Raw genomic sequence first — 19587 nt, forward strand, 5'->3', positions numbered from 1 at the left:
ATTGAGAAATGAAACTGATGAATCATCTAGTGTTACACACACACACACATATATATAGTATGTGATTAAATATATATATATATATATATATATATATATATATATATATATATATATATATATATATATATATATATATATATATATTTTATGTGGTTTAAATCATCAGAGCCCTGGGAATATTAATCAAACAACCATTAAGGAATGTTCAGATGAGAAACAATACCCCATATCGATTTTTGTAAGAAAACGCACGTATTATTATTATACTCTCCTTTGTTTTACATCGGCAAGCCAGTACATTAAGAGTATTGTATGTCACATCTGTATGTCATAGCCATAAAAGAAAATGAACTTTGTCTATTTCTGTTTTTTGTTAGATGATGATAGACAGCTGCAGTTTTCACTGATATTACTGTTAGGAATAACTGAGTACTCTATGTACTTATCCAAACTAGATTATAATTAGGAATGACCAAGTGTTATGTGCTTATCCAAATCGTATTACGTCAGGAATGACTGTGTACTTTCTGCTTATCCAAATCAGATTACTCGTAAGAATGACTGAATGCTTTGTGCTTAATCAGATCATATTACTGCTGGGAATGTATGTGTAAGTGCTGTGTGAGATTCTCTCAGGAATGACTGAGTGGTGTGTGCTTATCCAAATCAGATTACTGTCAGGAATGCCTGAGTGGAATGTGCTTATCTTAACTAAATTACAGCCAGGAATGGCTGATTGATATGCATTTATCCAAATTAGAATTTTGCTTAATTCGGATGATCTATTGTTATTTTTTGGCACACACACAGGTGATATGTTGGCAGAAATTATTTGAAAGTGAGTGAGCTGTAGCCTTAAGGGTTAAGTCTTCCAGAAGTGTCGGCATTCCTGAAAGTTTCCGAAGTACATACATCCTCCAAATTTTGGCTTTTAATAATTTTAGGGACTAAACACTGCTCGGAAAATACGCTAACCAGTATCGTTGTCATTTTATTTGTGGAATAAAAAAAAAACACCTTCCTAAACACCTTTTTTTCGTTCTGTTTGTCTTTATATGGAAACTTGACCAAAAGGAATTCTAAATTGATTACAGACCTTATTATGAAACGTTTCTCTAATCTCTTACAGAAGGCACCTGTATTAGACATCACGCAAACTGAAATTCCAATGAAGAGAAATGAGCAAAAGAAAGGAGAGAGAGAGAGAGAGAGAGAGAGAGAGAGAGAGAGAGAGAGAGAGAGAGAGAGGCCTTCTCAATATCTTTAGTTTCTGGTTGATCGCTTTACCTCTACTTGAGGCTGTGCGTGTGGATTTTGGATCCCAAGGATGAAAGAGCCAGGAAGAGACCTGAGATGACCTAGATATAAACTTGGTCAAGCCATGGTATGTCTCCACAGACAATATCAGAAGTATCTATATATTACTCGGATTCAAACGATGGAAATATTCTATTTCAGTTTCACTATCATTTCTGAACTTTTCTATCAAAAGTATATATTTATTACCGGGATTCAAGCTGAGGAAATAGTCTTAGCATTTTCGGATCAGTAAAAAATATCTGTAAACGTTGTTTAGGGACAGAGTCCTTTCATAGAGAGGTCATGGAAACGCCAGAGAAAAAAGAAAGAATATATTCAATACTTACGTGAATGAGTCGAATCGCTTTACAGGTGCGTTATCTGAAAAAAAAAACGAGCATCTTAGCAAAAATAATGAAACAATTTGTATATATTTCAGAAATGTTTCATACAAGCAGAAGATTATCTGAATTATTTTATTTAATTGTACGTGTTGACTGCATGCAAATTCATTGAATGCTCTGAGCATGCTCCTGAATGTTTTACTAGTCTATTCCTTTGCAACGAACATTGTGGGAATAATTTTCTATTCTATAGCTGTTGTTTTCTAGACGAAGACTATGAAATCATATTTACACACACACACACACACACACACACACACACACACACACACACACACACACACACACACACACACACACACACACAGTATATACTGTATATATATAGATACATATATATGTACATATATATATATATATATATATATATATATATATATAAATAACGTATATATAAAATATTTGTCTGTTGCGGCATAATAACTATCGCTACGCCTGTTCCAGTCAAATATACTACATATGATCAGCAATAAGAATAGACTCATCAAAACCGTGATAGATATAGAAATAAGTTTGATATATATAGAAATAATTTCCAGTTGTAAACATGCGAAAGAGCCAATCAGGGTATGGCTTCAGATACCAGTTTTGTCCCTTTGTAATTTCCGGGGCCGAGTTCGATAACTGATTCGAGGATGGTTCACTAACAGGGGATATTGCTCACGAAGAACCGCTTCCGCAACAAGGACCAAAGTGAAAGAGAATCTCTTTGTTGGTTGGAGTCAAAAGAACCATGAGAGAGAGAGAGAGAGAGAGAGAGAGAGAGAGAGAGAGAGAGAGAGAGAGAGAGAGAGAGAGAGAGCGCTATACTGTATAGTATTGTCAAGTTAAAAAAAAAATAGCGAGGAAATGCCTCATGATAAACTGACATGAATTTTCTGGACAGGTGAACACTTCAGAGAGAGCTAAGCCGTGCGGTGCAGTAGAATAATATACAAAATGATCGTACGTAGACCAACGGATATGAATTTCAAATGGCTGCAATTTATTTTCTGTTATTTTTGTAGGATTACAGCGTGAACCATTATTTGGACTCACTGTAATGCATATTCATTTCATTTCATCACATGACGAAATTATTCCAAGAAAATAATTGTCAGTGAACATTCTGTCCATCTGAGCAATTCGAGCTCGTCGGTAAATGTCTTACCAGCAAGACATATCAAATTTATAATAGAAAATAAATAAACCAAAAATAGAAAGCATTCTCAATGACCTTTCCCTTGAAAATGAGCAAACAGAACTGATCGTCATGGGAATCGATTGATGACGTAGCTACCAAATCTTATGGAGCATACTCTCTCTCTCTCTCTCTCTCTCTCTCTCTCTCTCTCTCTCTCTCTCTCTCTCTCTCTCTCTCTCTCTCTCTCTCTCTCAGGTGAATTCGCTCACTGGGCTTATGTGAAGAATTATGGACGCTCTTAAATCCAACAGGTGGAAATTACTTTTGCATTTCATCCGAAATTTAGAGCCGATAACTCGAATTGAAATTTTTCTCATTTCTTTACAGCTCACAAAATCAGCATATTAAGGTTTGATATTTACGGTCATATTTACTGGATCGTTTTATGGCTAGTGAAAGAAAAGTCTGAAAGAACGAACTGAAAAGTGTAAACCTGTAATGGAGATAAAGGATGCCTTGGCATGAATGTAATTCAGTGACAAATTAGACATGAAGGACATATTTAGACACGAAGGACATATTTATAACCGAAGCCCAATGAAAAATTAACGACATAAAGTGAAGAGAAATGTAAAGTGAAGTGGAACGAGGATATGTCTAGCCTCATGCAAGTTCACGCAGTTATTTAAAGTGTGAAAGGAATTGGAACTTTAAATAATAATAATAAAAAAAAACTTCCCTTAGAAGCCCGTGTCATGCAAACTGGACCTTACTTAACTATGCATACGCAAGAAGGGTCATATCCTAGGTAATAAACAAAAGAACGAAAGCAATTATGATAAAGGACGATTAGCCAAAGATACGGCAAGTAATTACCCAGACACACGGACTTCAAGGAACTGAAATATTCATAATTATGGTTATTAAGAGTCCTGAAAAAGATAAGAGTCAAGAGGAGAAATGCTGGAAGGGTTGGTGTAAGAAAGATGTAATATAGCGACAATAAAATTTTTGATGATGAAATGATAAACGTCAAGTATAAATGATGGTGAAAATTATCCTTGGGTTAAGGTAGCCTTAAGTGATGTGGGTTTAGTATATTATGTGAAACGGTGAAAATCAGTATACTGTGTTAAAGGCCGGATCTACAAACGATGCAGAAGATAATGACAAGACGTTAATGTGATAAGGAAAAGATGAAAAGAAATAAAATAAAAGCAGGCTCAAGAAAGTTACTTACAATACTAATGACTAAGTAAATGGCAAAGTAAGCATACTGCCTAGGAATAGGCAGGAATTAAGAAAGGAAGGAAAAACGCTATTTCCTTGGATGATAGCGATGAATTGAAACGTGGGCATCACATATTTGGAGCTCGAAGCCTAAAAATGCAATTATTCATTCCATTTAAAGTTATTGAAAAACTAATTAGTAAGGAAATATATTCACCCGCCTCTTTGCAGCGAATGTAAATGAATTCATTATTTCTCTTCACTATCGGAAATAACAGCATTTGATTAGAAGCAGGAATAACGCGCACACACACGCGCACACACACACACAACTAAGACTTTCGACTTTTATTCAAAAGTCATCTTCAGGGTACACCCACATATATATATATATATACATATATATGTATGTATATACAGTATATGTGTATATACAGTATATATACATATACATACACAATTACCATGTTCATAACATCGGTGACAATAATAAGTCAGTGATAATACGAATAACATTTACAATAATAAAGCAGCAATTAAAGCACTAAAAGAATCACTAAGGACTGCAAGTACACAGCAGAAATAATAATTAAAAAAAAGTTAGACATTTTCTGTGCAGAACGATCAAACTCTCTCCAAAGAATGCTGTGAGTTGCAGAGTTTCACTGTAACTCAGAACTCCAGGGGAAACAGTCCTTTTAAAAGGTTTGTGTTTAGTATAACTTCAGCAAAAAAAAAAAAAAAAAAAAAACTGTAGCAACGCCAAAAAATTTTCATAGCATTTCATGTTTTCCCGGGATTTTGTTTATAGTTTGCTTGAAAAGAACAGCGGTGACAAAAGTTTTCCATAAAATACTCAGGAAAAGTTTATCTTGGTAAATATTACGGTTCATGGTTGAGATGCATAAAAAGATTCTCTGAAGCAAAAAAAAAAAAAAAAAAAGTTCTGGTAACAGTATTTAAAATCTATACGGTTGAATTCACACACTGTTTATTATTTTATCATTCCTCTGCCCGGAGCAAATGCGTCTTCAATTGATCGCTTAAATTGGGTACTAATTCTAGCAGAAGAGGCGACCGGCACATGCGGTATTCTTCTAACGTCACACGTAAACAGTAATAAATAATTAAAAATAAATAATTAAAAATAATGCTGGAGTCAATGACGCATGACCAGCGCCGAATGCAACTTATAAATTCGTGTAAGGTATCTGCGAAATCCTATGACGGCAATAATCCGAATTAATTGGTTTTCGACTCAGTCGTGAAATTTCGAAATCCCTTTTGAACGAAGCCTTAAGAATTCTTTTGTTATATGTTGGGATTTTAAAGCCTTGGTTAGGCGGTCATGGCCAGAATTCTACATTGGAGTATGAGTAGGTTCCGCTTATGTTTGTCGATTGAATACTATATCAGACAAGGAGATCCCGTACGGGGGTAATGCCGTCAATGCGCTTCGTTTGGTGCAATGTAGGCATTACTTAAGGTTCTTTTCAGCGTCCCTTCGGCCACTTGCTGCAGCCTCTTTCATTCCTCTTACTGTACCTCCTTCATAATCTCTTTCTCCTATCTTACTTTCCACCCTCTCCTAACAGTTGTTTCATAGTGCAGTTGCAAGGTTTTCCTCCTGTTACACCTTTCAAACCTTTCTACTTTCAATTTCCCTTCCAGCTCCGACCGACCTCGTAGGTCCTAGCGCTTGGCCTTGGGCCAAAATTCTATATTCCATTCCATTCCATTCCAGACAAGGGGGAAACCGAATGACTTTGATTTTGTATCTAGTAGGTTCTTACTTCTGGTTTCAGTGTTTCTATTTTTCTTACGATTTTTTAATCATATACTATTCATACCTGTGTATCCTGGATCTTGCTGGGTTGCTGCCGCCCTGTTTGCTGTGGTCTGTGGAAGAAAAGAAACCAGTGTTACTTTGGTTCATCAAGAAAACTACACAGACAGAACATGACATGTAAACTGTACATACAAAAGACTCCTTTAAGGTTTATTCCATGACGCCCCAGGGTAGGCGAGTGGGCCTGCCTCTCCTATGGGAGAGAATCCTATTCTTTTGTTATGAGATCTAATAGGACCCTAGGGACCGAATTCAGTAGGTAGAATTGTTACTAGTATGTAGGAAATATTAATAGTTTCTTCCAATTAATTTTGCAATGGAGAAAAAATTACGTGATGCAATGCCAATTTTAAGGTGTTACATGCTATATCTATTCGTCCAACGTTCTGAGATTTCTGAGATGTATATTTAAAACTTTCATGTAAGTCAATCGAATATAGAAACGCAATTAATGACAGGTTGCGTGCCAAAAGGAAACTATGTAGCCTAGTTACGTCTGGGACAATCTCGACAGTGGGTATAAATCACGGCGCTTACGAGTATGTAAAGTTGGGTTTTGTCGGTTACGCCCAAAGTCTTGGTATAATTCACAGTTTTTTTTAAATCTTTTTTGCGTGTTGTTTTTACAAAGGTAATACTTTTGGACTTCAGTTTGTTTTAGTAGTTGACTGTTGGGGTGATTGTTGGTCAAGAAAATAAGACAGTGTGACATGTCGATTATCCAACTCTCGTAGTTATTTAATTCTCTAGATTAAACCTTTAGAAGTAGAAAAGGAACAAAATATGTAAAGTTATTAGATATGCATAAAACATGTATAACAAAGAGAAGCAGTTTCATCAACTAAGCCTTATGTCAGACTGCATAATATCTTGTGACAACAATAAGGGGAAATTAGACGCTAGTTACTCATGATGATGTGGATGGATTTCTTTTATTATTTTTCGTTCGACATCTTTGAAAAAACAAAAACACTTCTCCCTTTATATTGTAGTCTGTATTCTCGGGAAAGATATGGCCTCTCAAAAGAAACAAAACATTTTATTTTCGAAATGGTGGTAAGTATTGAGGTGAAGTTGAATGTAGAATGAATTTTAGGTGAAGTGTAATGTGAAACTGGTACAGATTGCGAAGGAAAGGCAGCCGTTATTTTTTTATTTTATTTATTTTTTTTGATTTTAGAGACACTGAATATCCAGAAAATTCAGTCTTTTATGACAGTTTAATTAGTATTGGTACTGATAATGCAAAGACCACTTACGTAACAACACTTACGCCTCTATCCATGATAGTGATGAGATTTTCTAAGATGTTATGAACTGTTCAATTCAAGCACAGAAGTAACAAAGAAAAGCAGTGTAGACAGAAGGAACGAAAGCAAGAGTAGGAAGAAGCCTTCCTCGAAAGACCTAAATATTCTTACAGCAGAAGCGGAAGCAGAAGCAGAAGCTTGCTGCTGTTGCTTGCTTTCCTTACGAAGGAAAACTAATAAGTCGGTTGCATATCCTGTTGCAAGGTTGGGGAATTTCTTCATCGGGCGAATGTCAACAGAATTTTCTGGTCCTCCATTTTGGGTCTTTGCATTTTGACACCCGCCGGGTCAATGTTTGCTTGCGGGATCGTTTGCCAAGGGAAACACGACTGTGTTGATCGTGTACGCGATATTCTGAAGGCGTCTCCCAGTCAGCTTTAACCATTCACTGCCTAGACGCTCGTGAACGGCCTTTTGGTTTTATTCTGTTCCGCCGAGTTTCAGGGTTCCTTTACAGCAGCAGTGCAGTCGAGGCCTTACCAGTTCCAGAGGGCGCCTTCTTTTTGTGGCACCGTTCAGTCTTGGAGCAGTTGTTGCAGTTCCGTTATGGCAGTGAAATGAGAATCTGAGCGATTATAGGGAGCCCTTTTTTTTTGTAGTACCGTTTTGTTTATTTTTTCCTTGCATTGAAGATCTTCAGTGTACAGTATTGGCATTGTTTTTATTATTATAACTATTTAGTTGATAACAAAAATTCCTATCAATTTCTGCAATTCACTTTCATGCTCTTTAACAATTCATAATTGTTGTTGAATTATGTTGTCAGTGAATTGCTTAAAAGTTTAGTAATTGTATTTTTAAAAGTTTCGTTCAAAATCATTTTGCTTTTCCATTGTATTTTCAAATTTGTTTCGGAAGCGTTATTTTTCTCACGTTTTCTAGTAATTGTTCATTTAGTTTTACTAGAAGAAAAAGTCTGTTTTCAAAACTTTTTTTTTTTTTTATCTAGCATATGACCCAAATTTCTTTTGGAAACGAAAACTTCTGAGGGAACCGTACAAACGCCCTAAACTTTAACCCATTTCCTGCCACATTCAGAAACCTCACCTCGGAAGGTGGAAGCCAAGCGCCCACAAACAAAAGAAGATCGAACCATCTCTCTTCTCAGGTGCGTCAGACGCGAAGATCGAAGGCACCGGAATTTTCTTCCTCGTCGTAACGTCTAGTTCCTTTGGATATCATAAATGCAGCTGCGCCAAGAGGAAAATGTCTTGATGAACCAGGAAGGGCAATTGTTACCCACCGTTAACATCATAGAATGGGAAGAATGGAATAAACGAGGAAGAAGAAGAAGACGGAGAAGAAGAGTAAGTTGCCAACGATGATATTTGCTGGATAGCAGCATCTAAGAGATGTGACGGCGGCATCGAAGTCAAAATAGAGGAAGAAGGAAGAGGCTCGTCTAATTAATGTCACGCGAAGTCACGAGCCAAAGGCAGTGCCTGTGGGAAGTGCGATGTCACCATCGTTTGTACCCATGTTAGACGTTATGAATTGTTTCACCGAATCCAAGAATAGTAACGTGTGTTGGTTAGAGGGTGTATTGATTGTTTGATCGAAAACAGCCTCCTGTCTCGTCGATAATAGCACGGGAGACAACACCTGGAATTTAATTAAAGAAGAAGATTTTCTCCAATTACTTGTTCTCTACGCAGGTCATTAAATTTTTTGGTAATGATGTCATTGCAAATATATGATTGATACAAATATTTTTCAAGTTTATTTAGGAACAACTGATGTAGTGAATCTTGGAGTATTTAGAAAATTTACCAAAGAAAGCTTAACTGGTAAACAATGACGACATATCCGTGGAAGGAGAGCCACCGTGAAAAAAATACAGTCTTTACTAAAAATCAAAGTCGTAGTTGCTGTGGAATAAAAAATAATTTAATTAGAAAAGTATAACCTGAAAGTAAATGATAATAAAAGCATTGCCGGTCATCAGTAATTGGGAAAAAAATGAAGACGATCACAATAGGTATCGTGATGTGAGCAGGAAGGAATAAAGATCAACTGTCGCATCGAATTCCTTCATGTTTCCTCCCCCTTTTTTTCTTTTAGGTTGCTCATCCATTTCACGTGCTCTTTTTACTTAAGGTTTTGTGCAGCGTCCTTTCGGTCTCTAGCTGCAACTCCGCTCATTGCTTTAACTGTACCTCCGTTCATATTCTCTTTCTTCCATCTTACATTTCATTTCATCCTCTCCTAACAAGTTTTTCATGGTGCAGTGTGAGGGTTTCCTCCTGTTACACCTTTCAGACTTTTTTTATTCGCAGTTTCCCTTTCAGCGCTGAATGACCTCATAGGTCTCAGCGCTTGGCGTTTGGCCTAGATTTTATATTCCAATTCGCCTGCTGTTTTTCCTCCAGCTTTCCTCCTCCTCCTCCTCCAGAATCCACCTTCCTTCCTCCTATGCAGAAGGTGAGAGCAACTCCGTATGAGTTCGCATTCCAATTAACCTGTACCTAGCTGTCGCCTGCGTTGTTATCTCTTCCTATCAGAGGGAATGGGTTCACACGGCTGAGACAAATTGGAATGTCGTCTCAGCGTCCTCCTCCGTCTGCAAATCCCGTGTTAAATTCCCCTCTTAAGACCCTAAGAAGCTGGGGAAGATTCTCAAAGCATGGCAGAGTTGAAAAGTTATTTAGACGGGTAATGGTGGGGTGGCAGGGGCGGGGCCTCCCGAACCCTAATTCAGAGATGGGTGGGTTTTTGATACGGATACGAAGGGAGTTCATTGGTTACGCTCTCTCTCTCTCTCTCTCTCTCTCTCTCTCTCTCTCTCTCTCTCTCTCTCTCTCTCTCTCGCAAAAGTAGCAACTTTCTAATATTTGTTATAGTTCTAAAGTAAAGTTACCTGTTATGTGTGTTTTGTGTGTGTGTGTGTGTGTGAGAGAGAGAGAGAGAGAGAGAGAGAGAGAGAGAGAGAGAGAGAGAGGGAGAGAGAGAGAGAGAGAAATATCATTAAAGCCAAAAACTTTTAAAAATTCAATTCTGAAAATAGAATTTAAGGATCGTAATCATACTGTATTTTCATTTTTGAAATTATTTTTCTTTTCTCTTACTTTCTTCTCTCTTCTGCTTGTCTGTCTGTCCGGGAAGATTTGCGTTTGTTTCATACCACTACCCCCTAAACACCTTTATTGTTCTTTATTGTGATGTTTATTGTCATAACTTTATTATTTCAAGGTGTTTCTTTTACCTTATCTTCCATATGTTTGTGTAGTGTTTACCCTTTCATTCGGAATATAATTCTAAACGTGAAAGTAAAGATGCATGTATTTCTATATGTCTCTCTATCTATCTGTCTATCAGTATATATATATATATATATATATATATATATATATATATATATATATATATATATATATGTGTTTATATATGTGTATATATATAAACATATATAAAACAGTATATATATAAAAATGCGAGTTGCACGGAAGAATGGAGAACTCGACGTTATTCGTTATCCCCTTTTTGTCATTGCTAATTCAACTTGGCATCCGTGCCAGTCAGCTGTTCGCATGTCAGGACTACTATACAAATTCACACTAGAGTTGTTTCCCTTTTCATGGAAAACATTTCGCCGTTATTATCTAAATTAGAGTGTTACTCTTTCAGTATTATGCTGATTTTTCTGTTATTTATTTTAACATCAGAAAATATTTGCATTTTGATAATGCATATTTGTCATTAGTACATAACTCTACTTTTCAAGAAAAAAGTTTCAAGCGTATGGAATATTTGTCCTTATCTTCAGCTTTTCAAAATCAGAGGAGCAACTAGTTATGGAATTCTTATTGTAAATGATGAAACCAAATTATACAGAATTTAAGTGCTATTCTTTGACATCATTTAGTATTGTGTACCGACAGAATGGATAAAAAATGAAGTTTTCGATAAAGGTATTTGTGGAATGAAAGGGTAATTCAATATAAAGAGAACTACATAGAGAGAGAGGTATTGTAAAAGACCATAAGTGTGCGTTTAAAAAGGCCGCATCGTAGCGCCTGTCCGTGTTGGACATTTATGGAAAAATAATGAATGCCTGTGATGGAAATGTGGCAGTGAAGATGCCAGTGCATTCAAGTATTCCTATGGCATCCTGGCACGTTTCTTAAACAGGTAAGTTATAGTGGACACTGTACTGAGAATCTCTGTCGTTTCATAGAGAGAGAGAGAGAGAGAGAGAGAGAGAGAGAGAGAGAGAGAGAGAGAGAGAGAGAGAGAGAGAGAGAGGAAATCAGATTGTGCCTCTTAACTTCTGAACATTGGAAGTTTTTGAAAGTCTTCCTCTCGAGAAGGCGACGTGAACTCGAGCAGACATTTTGGATGATCAGAGGAAATCGGGAATCAGAACCGTTCTTAAGTGTTGGTTTAAACAATGATCGGTTACCACCGTAAAAAAAAATAATTCAAAACTAAGAAAAAATGCGGATAGTTATTTTACTAACTGTCGATTGCTGGACACCTTGATATTTCTTAGCGAAAAAACAGAATGTCGTTAGTTATTTTACTGGGAGCTGAGTTCACGTCTGCATGTTAATTCATACTGAACGTTAGGAAAACATTGAAAATACTTATTTTACCAACAGTCGAGTGTAAGACAGTAGTAAATCATACTGAATCATACTGTTCTCGGATTTCCTTACATAATAAGGAATGGTTTCAGCTACTTTGTTCTCATTTTCAGTATGTACAATCTCAGCTGGGCTTGTAAATTCCGGTTCCGGAAGAGAAACAGTAAAGGGATGTAGAGAAATATTTTTTATTTCCTCAGGGTTACTACTTTTCTGCTTTTTTAAAACTTATTAAGTTTTTTTTTATTTATCCTTCTGGTGATGCGCTCAGGACAATACCATTCATCTTGTTCCTCCTCCTCATCTTGGCAGATGCCTTCCAGCGGAGGAAGAAGTCATCCTTGAAAAGGTCACCTCATGGTTATGCAACCCAGTTTTGAATTCGCTAAGAAGCTTTTGAGTTACGCACAGTGATGCCTGGAGGGTGGCCGCTTGCTACCGGGTATGATGATCCTGTGTTGCAATAAGCGTTTTGTGACAGAAATAAGATTTTAAAGTTTTTCTGTTGAAGAGCGGGATTTGTTCAGTGGAATTTTTGTTTTTATGATTTCTGAGACATCAGCTGACATTCATTTCAAATTAGTTTATCTGATCATAATAAAAAGAATAGATAAGAGTTGATTATAATCCGAAATGATAGCCGTTTACCTCCCACTAACTGGAAATTACGTGCGCTTCACTAAAATGAATTTTTCGGAAAACTTCATAGCATAAGACTTAATGGTCCTGTGATCTCGCAAAAGGCCGTTAAGATCGCCCAAAACACAAAGGCTCAAGTAGATAAAGTTTACGAAGCGCGTCAGAAATCTCTTCATTGTACAAAAGCAGCAATTCACAAAGGGAACCTTAGACTTTGGGCTTAGTAACGCGAACCTACATAGGAAGTGAAAGGGGAGATAGTGTTTGAGGAAAAGCAAGATAGAGAAAAAGAAAAAAGAAAGATAAAGATAGAGAAAAAGACAAGAAAAAAGAAAGTTTAAGAAAAAACTCTAGACTGGCCAGAAATTAATCAAAATTCTTGAATAGGATCGGAAATCATTTCGGCATACTTTTGTTCCAGGTTAATTGAATTGAACCGTTGAAAAAAAGCAAAAGAAATGTAAATGAAAAACTCTTGCTTGTTGGAAACCTCAGTTGGTTAACTCTCATAAGAACTTTTCTTCATCGGATTTGGTAAATATTCCGAAAGTTTTTCCTTTTCTCTTTTTGTACATCTGTTTGGGAATGTTCTTTCTTTACTTTCGCTGATGAGAAAGAAAGTTTTCCTGTCAGAAGTCTTTAAAAGAATTCCACCAGTCTGAATTAGATGAAATAATTTTTTTCCTTTTTAATATATTGAAGTCAATGTTCTTTGAGTTCATGAAGGAAATCCTTGTTATGGTAAGCGGTCTTTGTCTTCCTTTTGCCTATCCTGCTCTGGTATTCGCTTTATTCTTTTGTTCTCAACGATTTCCATATATCACCATCACTCAAGAAGCGATGCTATCTCCTCCTCTGTTGACTCCTTTTGGGTCAGAACATTCGTAACTGTTCCTCTGATTGCATTCTTAGATTACCGTTCCCATCGGCCTTTGTTAAGTAATAATAGTTGTTACAATTTACAGAGGTAATAATTGAAGGGAGCGCTTGAAGTTGAAACAGATATTGAAAAAACTAGTGTTGATTTTATTGGTAAACGATTTGGGACCATTGGAAGACGATAAATAATTTTGTCAACATCGTCAATTTTATTCATTCTGCCAGAATGAATGTCTTCATTTTCTTACGGGCTAATTGCGGTGAGGAGTAATGAGTATTAATGGCATGCTACTTATGAGACCAACTTATAATGGAAACTAGAAAAGTAAAATCATCTCATTAATTTTACGAGTATATGGGTACTGATGAGAGAGAGAGAGAGAGAGAGAGAGAGAGAGAGAGAGAGAGAGAGAGAGAGAGAGCGAGAGAGAGAGCTCAGTGAAAGTTAGCTTTCCTTTGCTCAGGTAATATATCATTCCTTTTCACTTGTTTTGAAGCGTCAGTAAAAAACCTCCCTTACATATTTAATAACCCTTTCTTTTGTAATTCACATGAAAGAGCTCTTTTTCGTTTTGAATATTTGATAATTACTCTACTCTCCACATTACTAATGTACAATGATGTCTTTCATAACCCTTTTACTTGGAGCATAACATTTTATATTCGTCATGGAAGGAGGGTTAAAATTTTATAGCTGTAAGCCTTAGAGAGAAAGATAATTATTTTTGCTTGAAAAGAGGTGCTGATGAATAAAGGATTTATGCAGAATATCAGCGGGACTTTATGGCAGCAGAGAGAGAGAGAGAGAGAGAGAGAGAGAGAGAGAGAGAGAGAGAGAGAGAGAGAGAGAGAGAGAGTGCTGATCAACACATCTGTGTCAGGCGAGAAGGCTAGTAGTGTTCCTTCAACATTATGTTGGTTTGATTCCTCCTGCAAATGTTTAAGGAAGAGTCGCCTGGTCTTGCAGTAGAAGGTAGAGAGAGAGAGAGAGAGAGAGAGAGAGAGAGAGAGAGAGAGAGAGAGAGAGAGAGAGAGAGAGAGAGAGAGAGGGGATTAGGGGCGATGGAATTGTGGGAAAGTCAAATAGCTAATTAGAAACAGAGGTAGAAAAGAATTCATGTTAGCACTTGTAAATGTGAAGACAATAATGACTATCAATGAGAACACAAAGTCAAAATGCTAAAAGAACAGTGAGAAGAGTGCAGACTTAGTGAAGAATATGAACGAATCGAAGTAAAGATTATGATTAGAAAGGAGAATACTAGCAGTTAAAGAAACCAAATTAGAAGGTTTCAGGTCATACAAATATGTAAAGAATAAATCAAGAAGTGAAATGATGCTGCGTTTTTGAAAGAGAAATGAAAAGGCAGAACAGATGTAAAGTAAGCAACATTATTATCAGAATAAAAATAAGCAAAGGGAACAATACAAAACAAAAATATGAGAGGATTAAAGACAATAATGGGAGCAGAATTGGTTGATGAACATGACCAAACTAAATCCAAGAATAAAATGAGATTGTCAATTGATTGATTATTCTATTTATTACTAACTTTTCATTGCCGTTGTAGAACTGGAAAAAGCTATGCTGAAAATTAACAAAAAGCAAAGCGAAATTTATTCATGCTGTTGAATCGACATCGACACCGCAGTTTTACTCAGTCAGGTACATATGAACAGGAAGAGAGAAATTTACTGGATATTTTACTAGTATTCCTACAATCTTCACCTTATATTCTCTGCCTATCCTGTTTTGACTTCGACTAACACGAGCGAGTTATTTATTTTTTATGCAATTTGACCTGATTATGATTCCCGTGAATGGACGATCATGTTGGTTCAGGTATTATTTGGAGTAAACAAAAGAGAATCGTCGAAGGGCAAATTCTGAGTAAATATTGATCATTGCGTATTTTCGTGAAGGTATTTTCTTTTCTCTATTCATCTTCGTTGATCGTTTGCTTCAGCAATTTATTCTTTGATCAGAAATATTGCTGTGAAACGTATTGGTAACCAGTGACCGTCGAGTTGTATATTGTATAAGAGTGCCTGCATTAGTCGTTTTTTTCTCAGCACGAAATTACAGCCAAAGCCTTAATTTTTGTAAAACTCGCAAGGTTATAACCATTTTAATAATGTTTTTTTCTATTTTTTGCTTTCCTAGGCGTATTTTCGTGGGAAATATACGAATACTGTAGTTTAGTTAATAACAACTGTCTAAGGCTTTAAATACAGACTATATATATAGTATATATATAGATATATCTTTCCTTTTCTTTCTCTGACCATATACACACACACACATATATATGTGTGTGTGTGTGTGTGTGGTCAGCAAAGTTAAAGGAAAGATGCACCATGAAAGTAAATTGAGGATTTATTATTATTATTATTATTATTATTATTATTATTATTATTATTATTATTATTATTATTATTATTTAGAAGATGAACCCTATTCAAATGGAACAAGAAGCCAGGAACCTTTATCATGAAATTGAAGCTTACAAAGAATCTGGTGTTCATATGAAAGAGGAAACATACGGTGATAGGAAATACAGAAAGACGAGATCAGTTATTAGAGAGGAGAAATATAAAAAATTAGTAAATAAATAAATTAAAAATGTAAGTTAATTATTAAAATACAAGGCGAATAGTTTTAGGGCAGTAATGCATTGCGTCTTCGCTTGAAATTTTGAAGCTCCAGTTGCGCAACATCCTTAGGGAGACTGTTCCACAGTTCAAGGGTGTGAGGAATACAAGACTTCTGGTACTGAAAAGTACGACAGCGAGGCACATTTACTGCATGATGGTGCTGCTGTTCAGCAAATATGGTTGCTCTCGGTAGGACAAGAGAATCAGAGATCAACTGTGAATGTGAAAGATCTCGGTTCGTATACAACTTCTGAAAAATTTACAAACAAGAGACCATCCGTCGATGGTCCAAGCCATAACTGCTGATGTTAGGAAACAGAAACCTACCACAACGACCCACTCCATCTAAAAGAGATAAATCTCTGGCAGAAGCAGACATCTACACCGGAAGTAATCTAGCTAAGGAAGGACAAATGGCCTACGAAAGGTTGCACTGATTATATCCGTTATAAATGTATGAGGCCTTACGTACAAGACCTATCTTCCGTGCGGCGTTTGCTGACACTTTCAGTAGATATATGTGTATATATATATATATATATATATATATATATATATATATATATATATATATATATATATATATATATATAATACCGATAATCCTCTTGTATTAATCTAGATGACCGCCAGAAGCAGGAAGCATATCTTCTCTATTATCCCTTTGAAAGAAATTCCTGTAGTACAAGACAGTCGTCATTAGGTACATAGCCGAATATCTAGATGTAGTCCAACTAGAAGATCGACATCTTTGAGAATAGACCTACATATCTGACCATGTGCCCATATAACACAACGCTTGTACAGGATAAATCTTCATAAAAGGAACAGCATACTAGAATAACGTAAACTTCTTCCCTCTGCGCAGCCGGTCACCTAGATATTCCAGCTACCAGGTATTGGGTATCTAGTAGTTTTGTTGGAATGATCTAGAAAATATGTTTAGATATGCAACCATGTGCCCACATCATAAATCTCTTGTACAAGAGAAATCCCTATAAAAGGCACAGGATACTAGAAGAAACTAAGTTTCTTACCTCTGCACAGCCGGTCACCTAGATTATTCAGGAAGAACTACTAGATTGTGAATATCTAGTAGTTCTGTATGAATAATCTGGCAACTAAATGTAGACATTCGACCCTGTGCCCACAAGAAAAAGAACTTGCACAAGAGAAATTCTCATCAAAGGCACAGCATACTAAAAAAAAAAGCTGAGCTGCTTCCCTCTGCACACCCATGGAGCCGAACTCTTGACACGGCGTGTTTAAACACATTAAGGATTCCGCGGAGCCCGAATTCTTACGGACTTGAAGTCTGAAGACATAGAAGACTCAGTGAAGAAGAGGCACTGACGACTCTAAATGTAAATGGAAATGGAATCATATTAGATTGAAATACACAGCGATTTAGAAAAAATAACAAGCAGTATCACTTCAGGGGCTGATTGAATTGCTGAAGTTCGTATGTACACAGACGAAAACGAATGGCCGCACAATTCCAAAGATTTCATTGGCGCTTAAGACAAGTCACGTAAGCTACTATCCAGCAAACAAGATTTATTAAAAAAGTTATAACGCAATTTCTAAAGAAAAAAAAAAAAAAAATTTTTATTGAAGAATTTTTCGTAACGCGTTAACCAGAAGTAGTGGGAAACCATGAAGAATAATTGTGCGGATAGTTTTGTATACTTCCTTTTATATATGTGCCCCAGCTTGACGCCTCTTTTATTTGTACTCGTACCTGTTGCTATTGTATCATCTTTATGGTCACATTCGTAAAGTTTACATATTTCGCTCTATGTAAAAGGAAAGTTTTGAGCTTACACATTACCAGAATGCACACAGACACACACATGTATGTATGTATGTATATGCATATTCATACACACGTATCTCTCTCTCTCTCTCTCTCTCTCTCTCTCTCTCTCTCTCTCTCTCTCTCTCCATAATTGCTCCAGAATGTAAACGAAAAAAGTTCTAATTTCATGGAGGAATGCTAATGAATATAATGTCTCTCAATGCTGCATTTAGACTCTTCGTATTGTGAGAGTGAATGACGCTTACATAATAGATTTTCCAAGAGCGCATTTAGTGCAGCACTTCTCGTGAGGGAATTTTTGTTCGTAACAATCAAGCTATTCTTTGTTACATATTAAATGATCCTTATCTTTTAGATTATTATTATTATTATTATTATTATTATTATTATTATTATTATTATGTCACACTGCTGTTCTTTGTTACATATGAAATGATACTTATCGTTTAGATTATTATTATTATTATTATTATTATTATTATTATTATTATTATTATTATTATTATTATTATTATTATTATGACACGCTGCAGTAGGAACTGGGGAATGAATAAATTTTTTCCATGAATCTTTGATTTTTAAAGGGAAAAAATGGACGCCAAAAGATCTTTGGCAAAAGATTCAGCGTATAACGAACCATCATCAATATTCCCGGTACCATACTGATTTAAAAGCTGTTTTGAACATCCACCGGAATCTCAAAATTGGTCTTATTTTTTTCGACTTGAATTTAGTCTCCCCCGTAGAGCATCAAAGGCGGTGGTACCATATGTTTCTTTTCTTTCTAGAAAATGGGAAGGTCTACAAAGCATGATCTTATGACCATTTCTTTTTGATGTCTGAACAGTAATCTTTTCTGGTTCCATGTTATATGTAAAAAAGAGAGAGAGAGAGAGAGAGAGAGAGAGAGAGAGAGAGAGAGAGAGAGAGAGAGAGAGAGAGAGAGAGAGAGAGAGACTGATGAAATTTTCTGGCAGGATGTTTAAGCTGATTTAAATTACAATCAAGAGGAAAAGTACAAAATCAGTAACAAAGAATAAATTTGGAGACTGAAGTGAGAAACCGAATAGAATTACGTAGTGCATAACACACAGAGCGTTGATTTCAAAACCTTTCTGTGAATAATAAATCATGTTTCGTCAGTGACGTAAGGAAGCCTGTTACGCTTATCAAAAACACTCTGCATCTGGGATGAAACGACAATATTTTCGAGAATAGGGGAGATGTGAGTCACGAGGACGCATTCATTAAAGAGAAAGTCAAATGATTGCTACATTCCTGAAACACGATTTGAATAAAAGAAATAATTTGAAAGGAGTTTTGATGTAAAATTAGTCATTTTGTTCGATAGCAGAGGTAAGTTATCAGGTAGACTTCACGTTCGTGTTCATTGCGAAATAATTTTCCTAATTTAAGAGCAATTATCCTGAAATAAACACGGCGCTCACTCTTAGTAATTCCGATTTGAGGGTCTTCTGTCAGAAAATCGATTTCCCACTGCTATAACCTGACCTATTTTTTAGCAGAGATATATATCTTTTGTAGGACTCCTATCAGAAAATCGATGTACGATTATTATAGATTGGCCTGTTTTTGAGCGATGCATATCTTTTGTAGGACTTCTATTAGAAAATCGATTTCCAACTAAACTGATCTATTTGTAGGACTTTTACCATTCTGCAAGAAATGAAACGAAAACATATATAGTAAGCGCTGAGATGCTCCACATCTCATTTGCTATCCTTAGAAATTTTGCCAGCACATTACCGCGGACATTTAAACCAACTCCAATAA

The 19587-nt window shown here is 36.0% G+C and overlaps 2 protein-coding genes across 2 annotated transcripts in view; one reads left to right on the forward strand and one right to left on the reverse strand.

Annotated features, from left to right (window-relative positions):
• LOC136831420 (uncharacterized) overlaps nt 1–19587 on the forward strand; it is a 550888-nt gene that overhangs the window by 138189 nt on the left and 393112 nt on the right. The window lies entirely within an intron of this gene.
• The window catches only part of LOC136831430 (orcokinin peptides type B-like), a 71777-nt gene that overhangs the window by 1151 nt on the left and 51039 nt on the right, over nt 1–19587 (reverse strand). The window contains exons 2-3 of the mRNA XM_067091886.1: nt 5910–5958; nt 1650–1683 (exon numbers count right to left, since the gene is read on the reverse strand). Coding sequence (XP_066947987.1) covers nt 1650–1683; nt 5910–5958 — 83 coding nt within the window. The remainder of the gene's footprint in view (nt 1–1649; nt 1684–5909; nt 5959–19587) is intronic.

The sequence above is a fragment of the Macrobrachium rosenbergii genome, chromosome 4, assembly GCF_040412425.1.
Source record: "Macrobrachium rosenbergii isolate ZJJX-2024 chromosome 4, ASM4041242v1, whole genome shotgun sequence".
NCBI lineage: Eukaryota > Metazoa > Arthropoda > Malacostraca > Decapoda > Palaemonidae > Macrobrachium > Macrobrachium rosenbergii.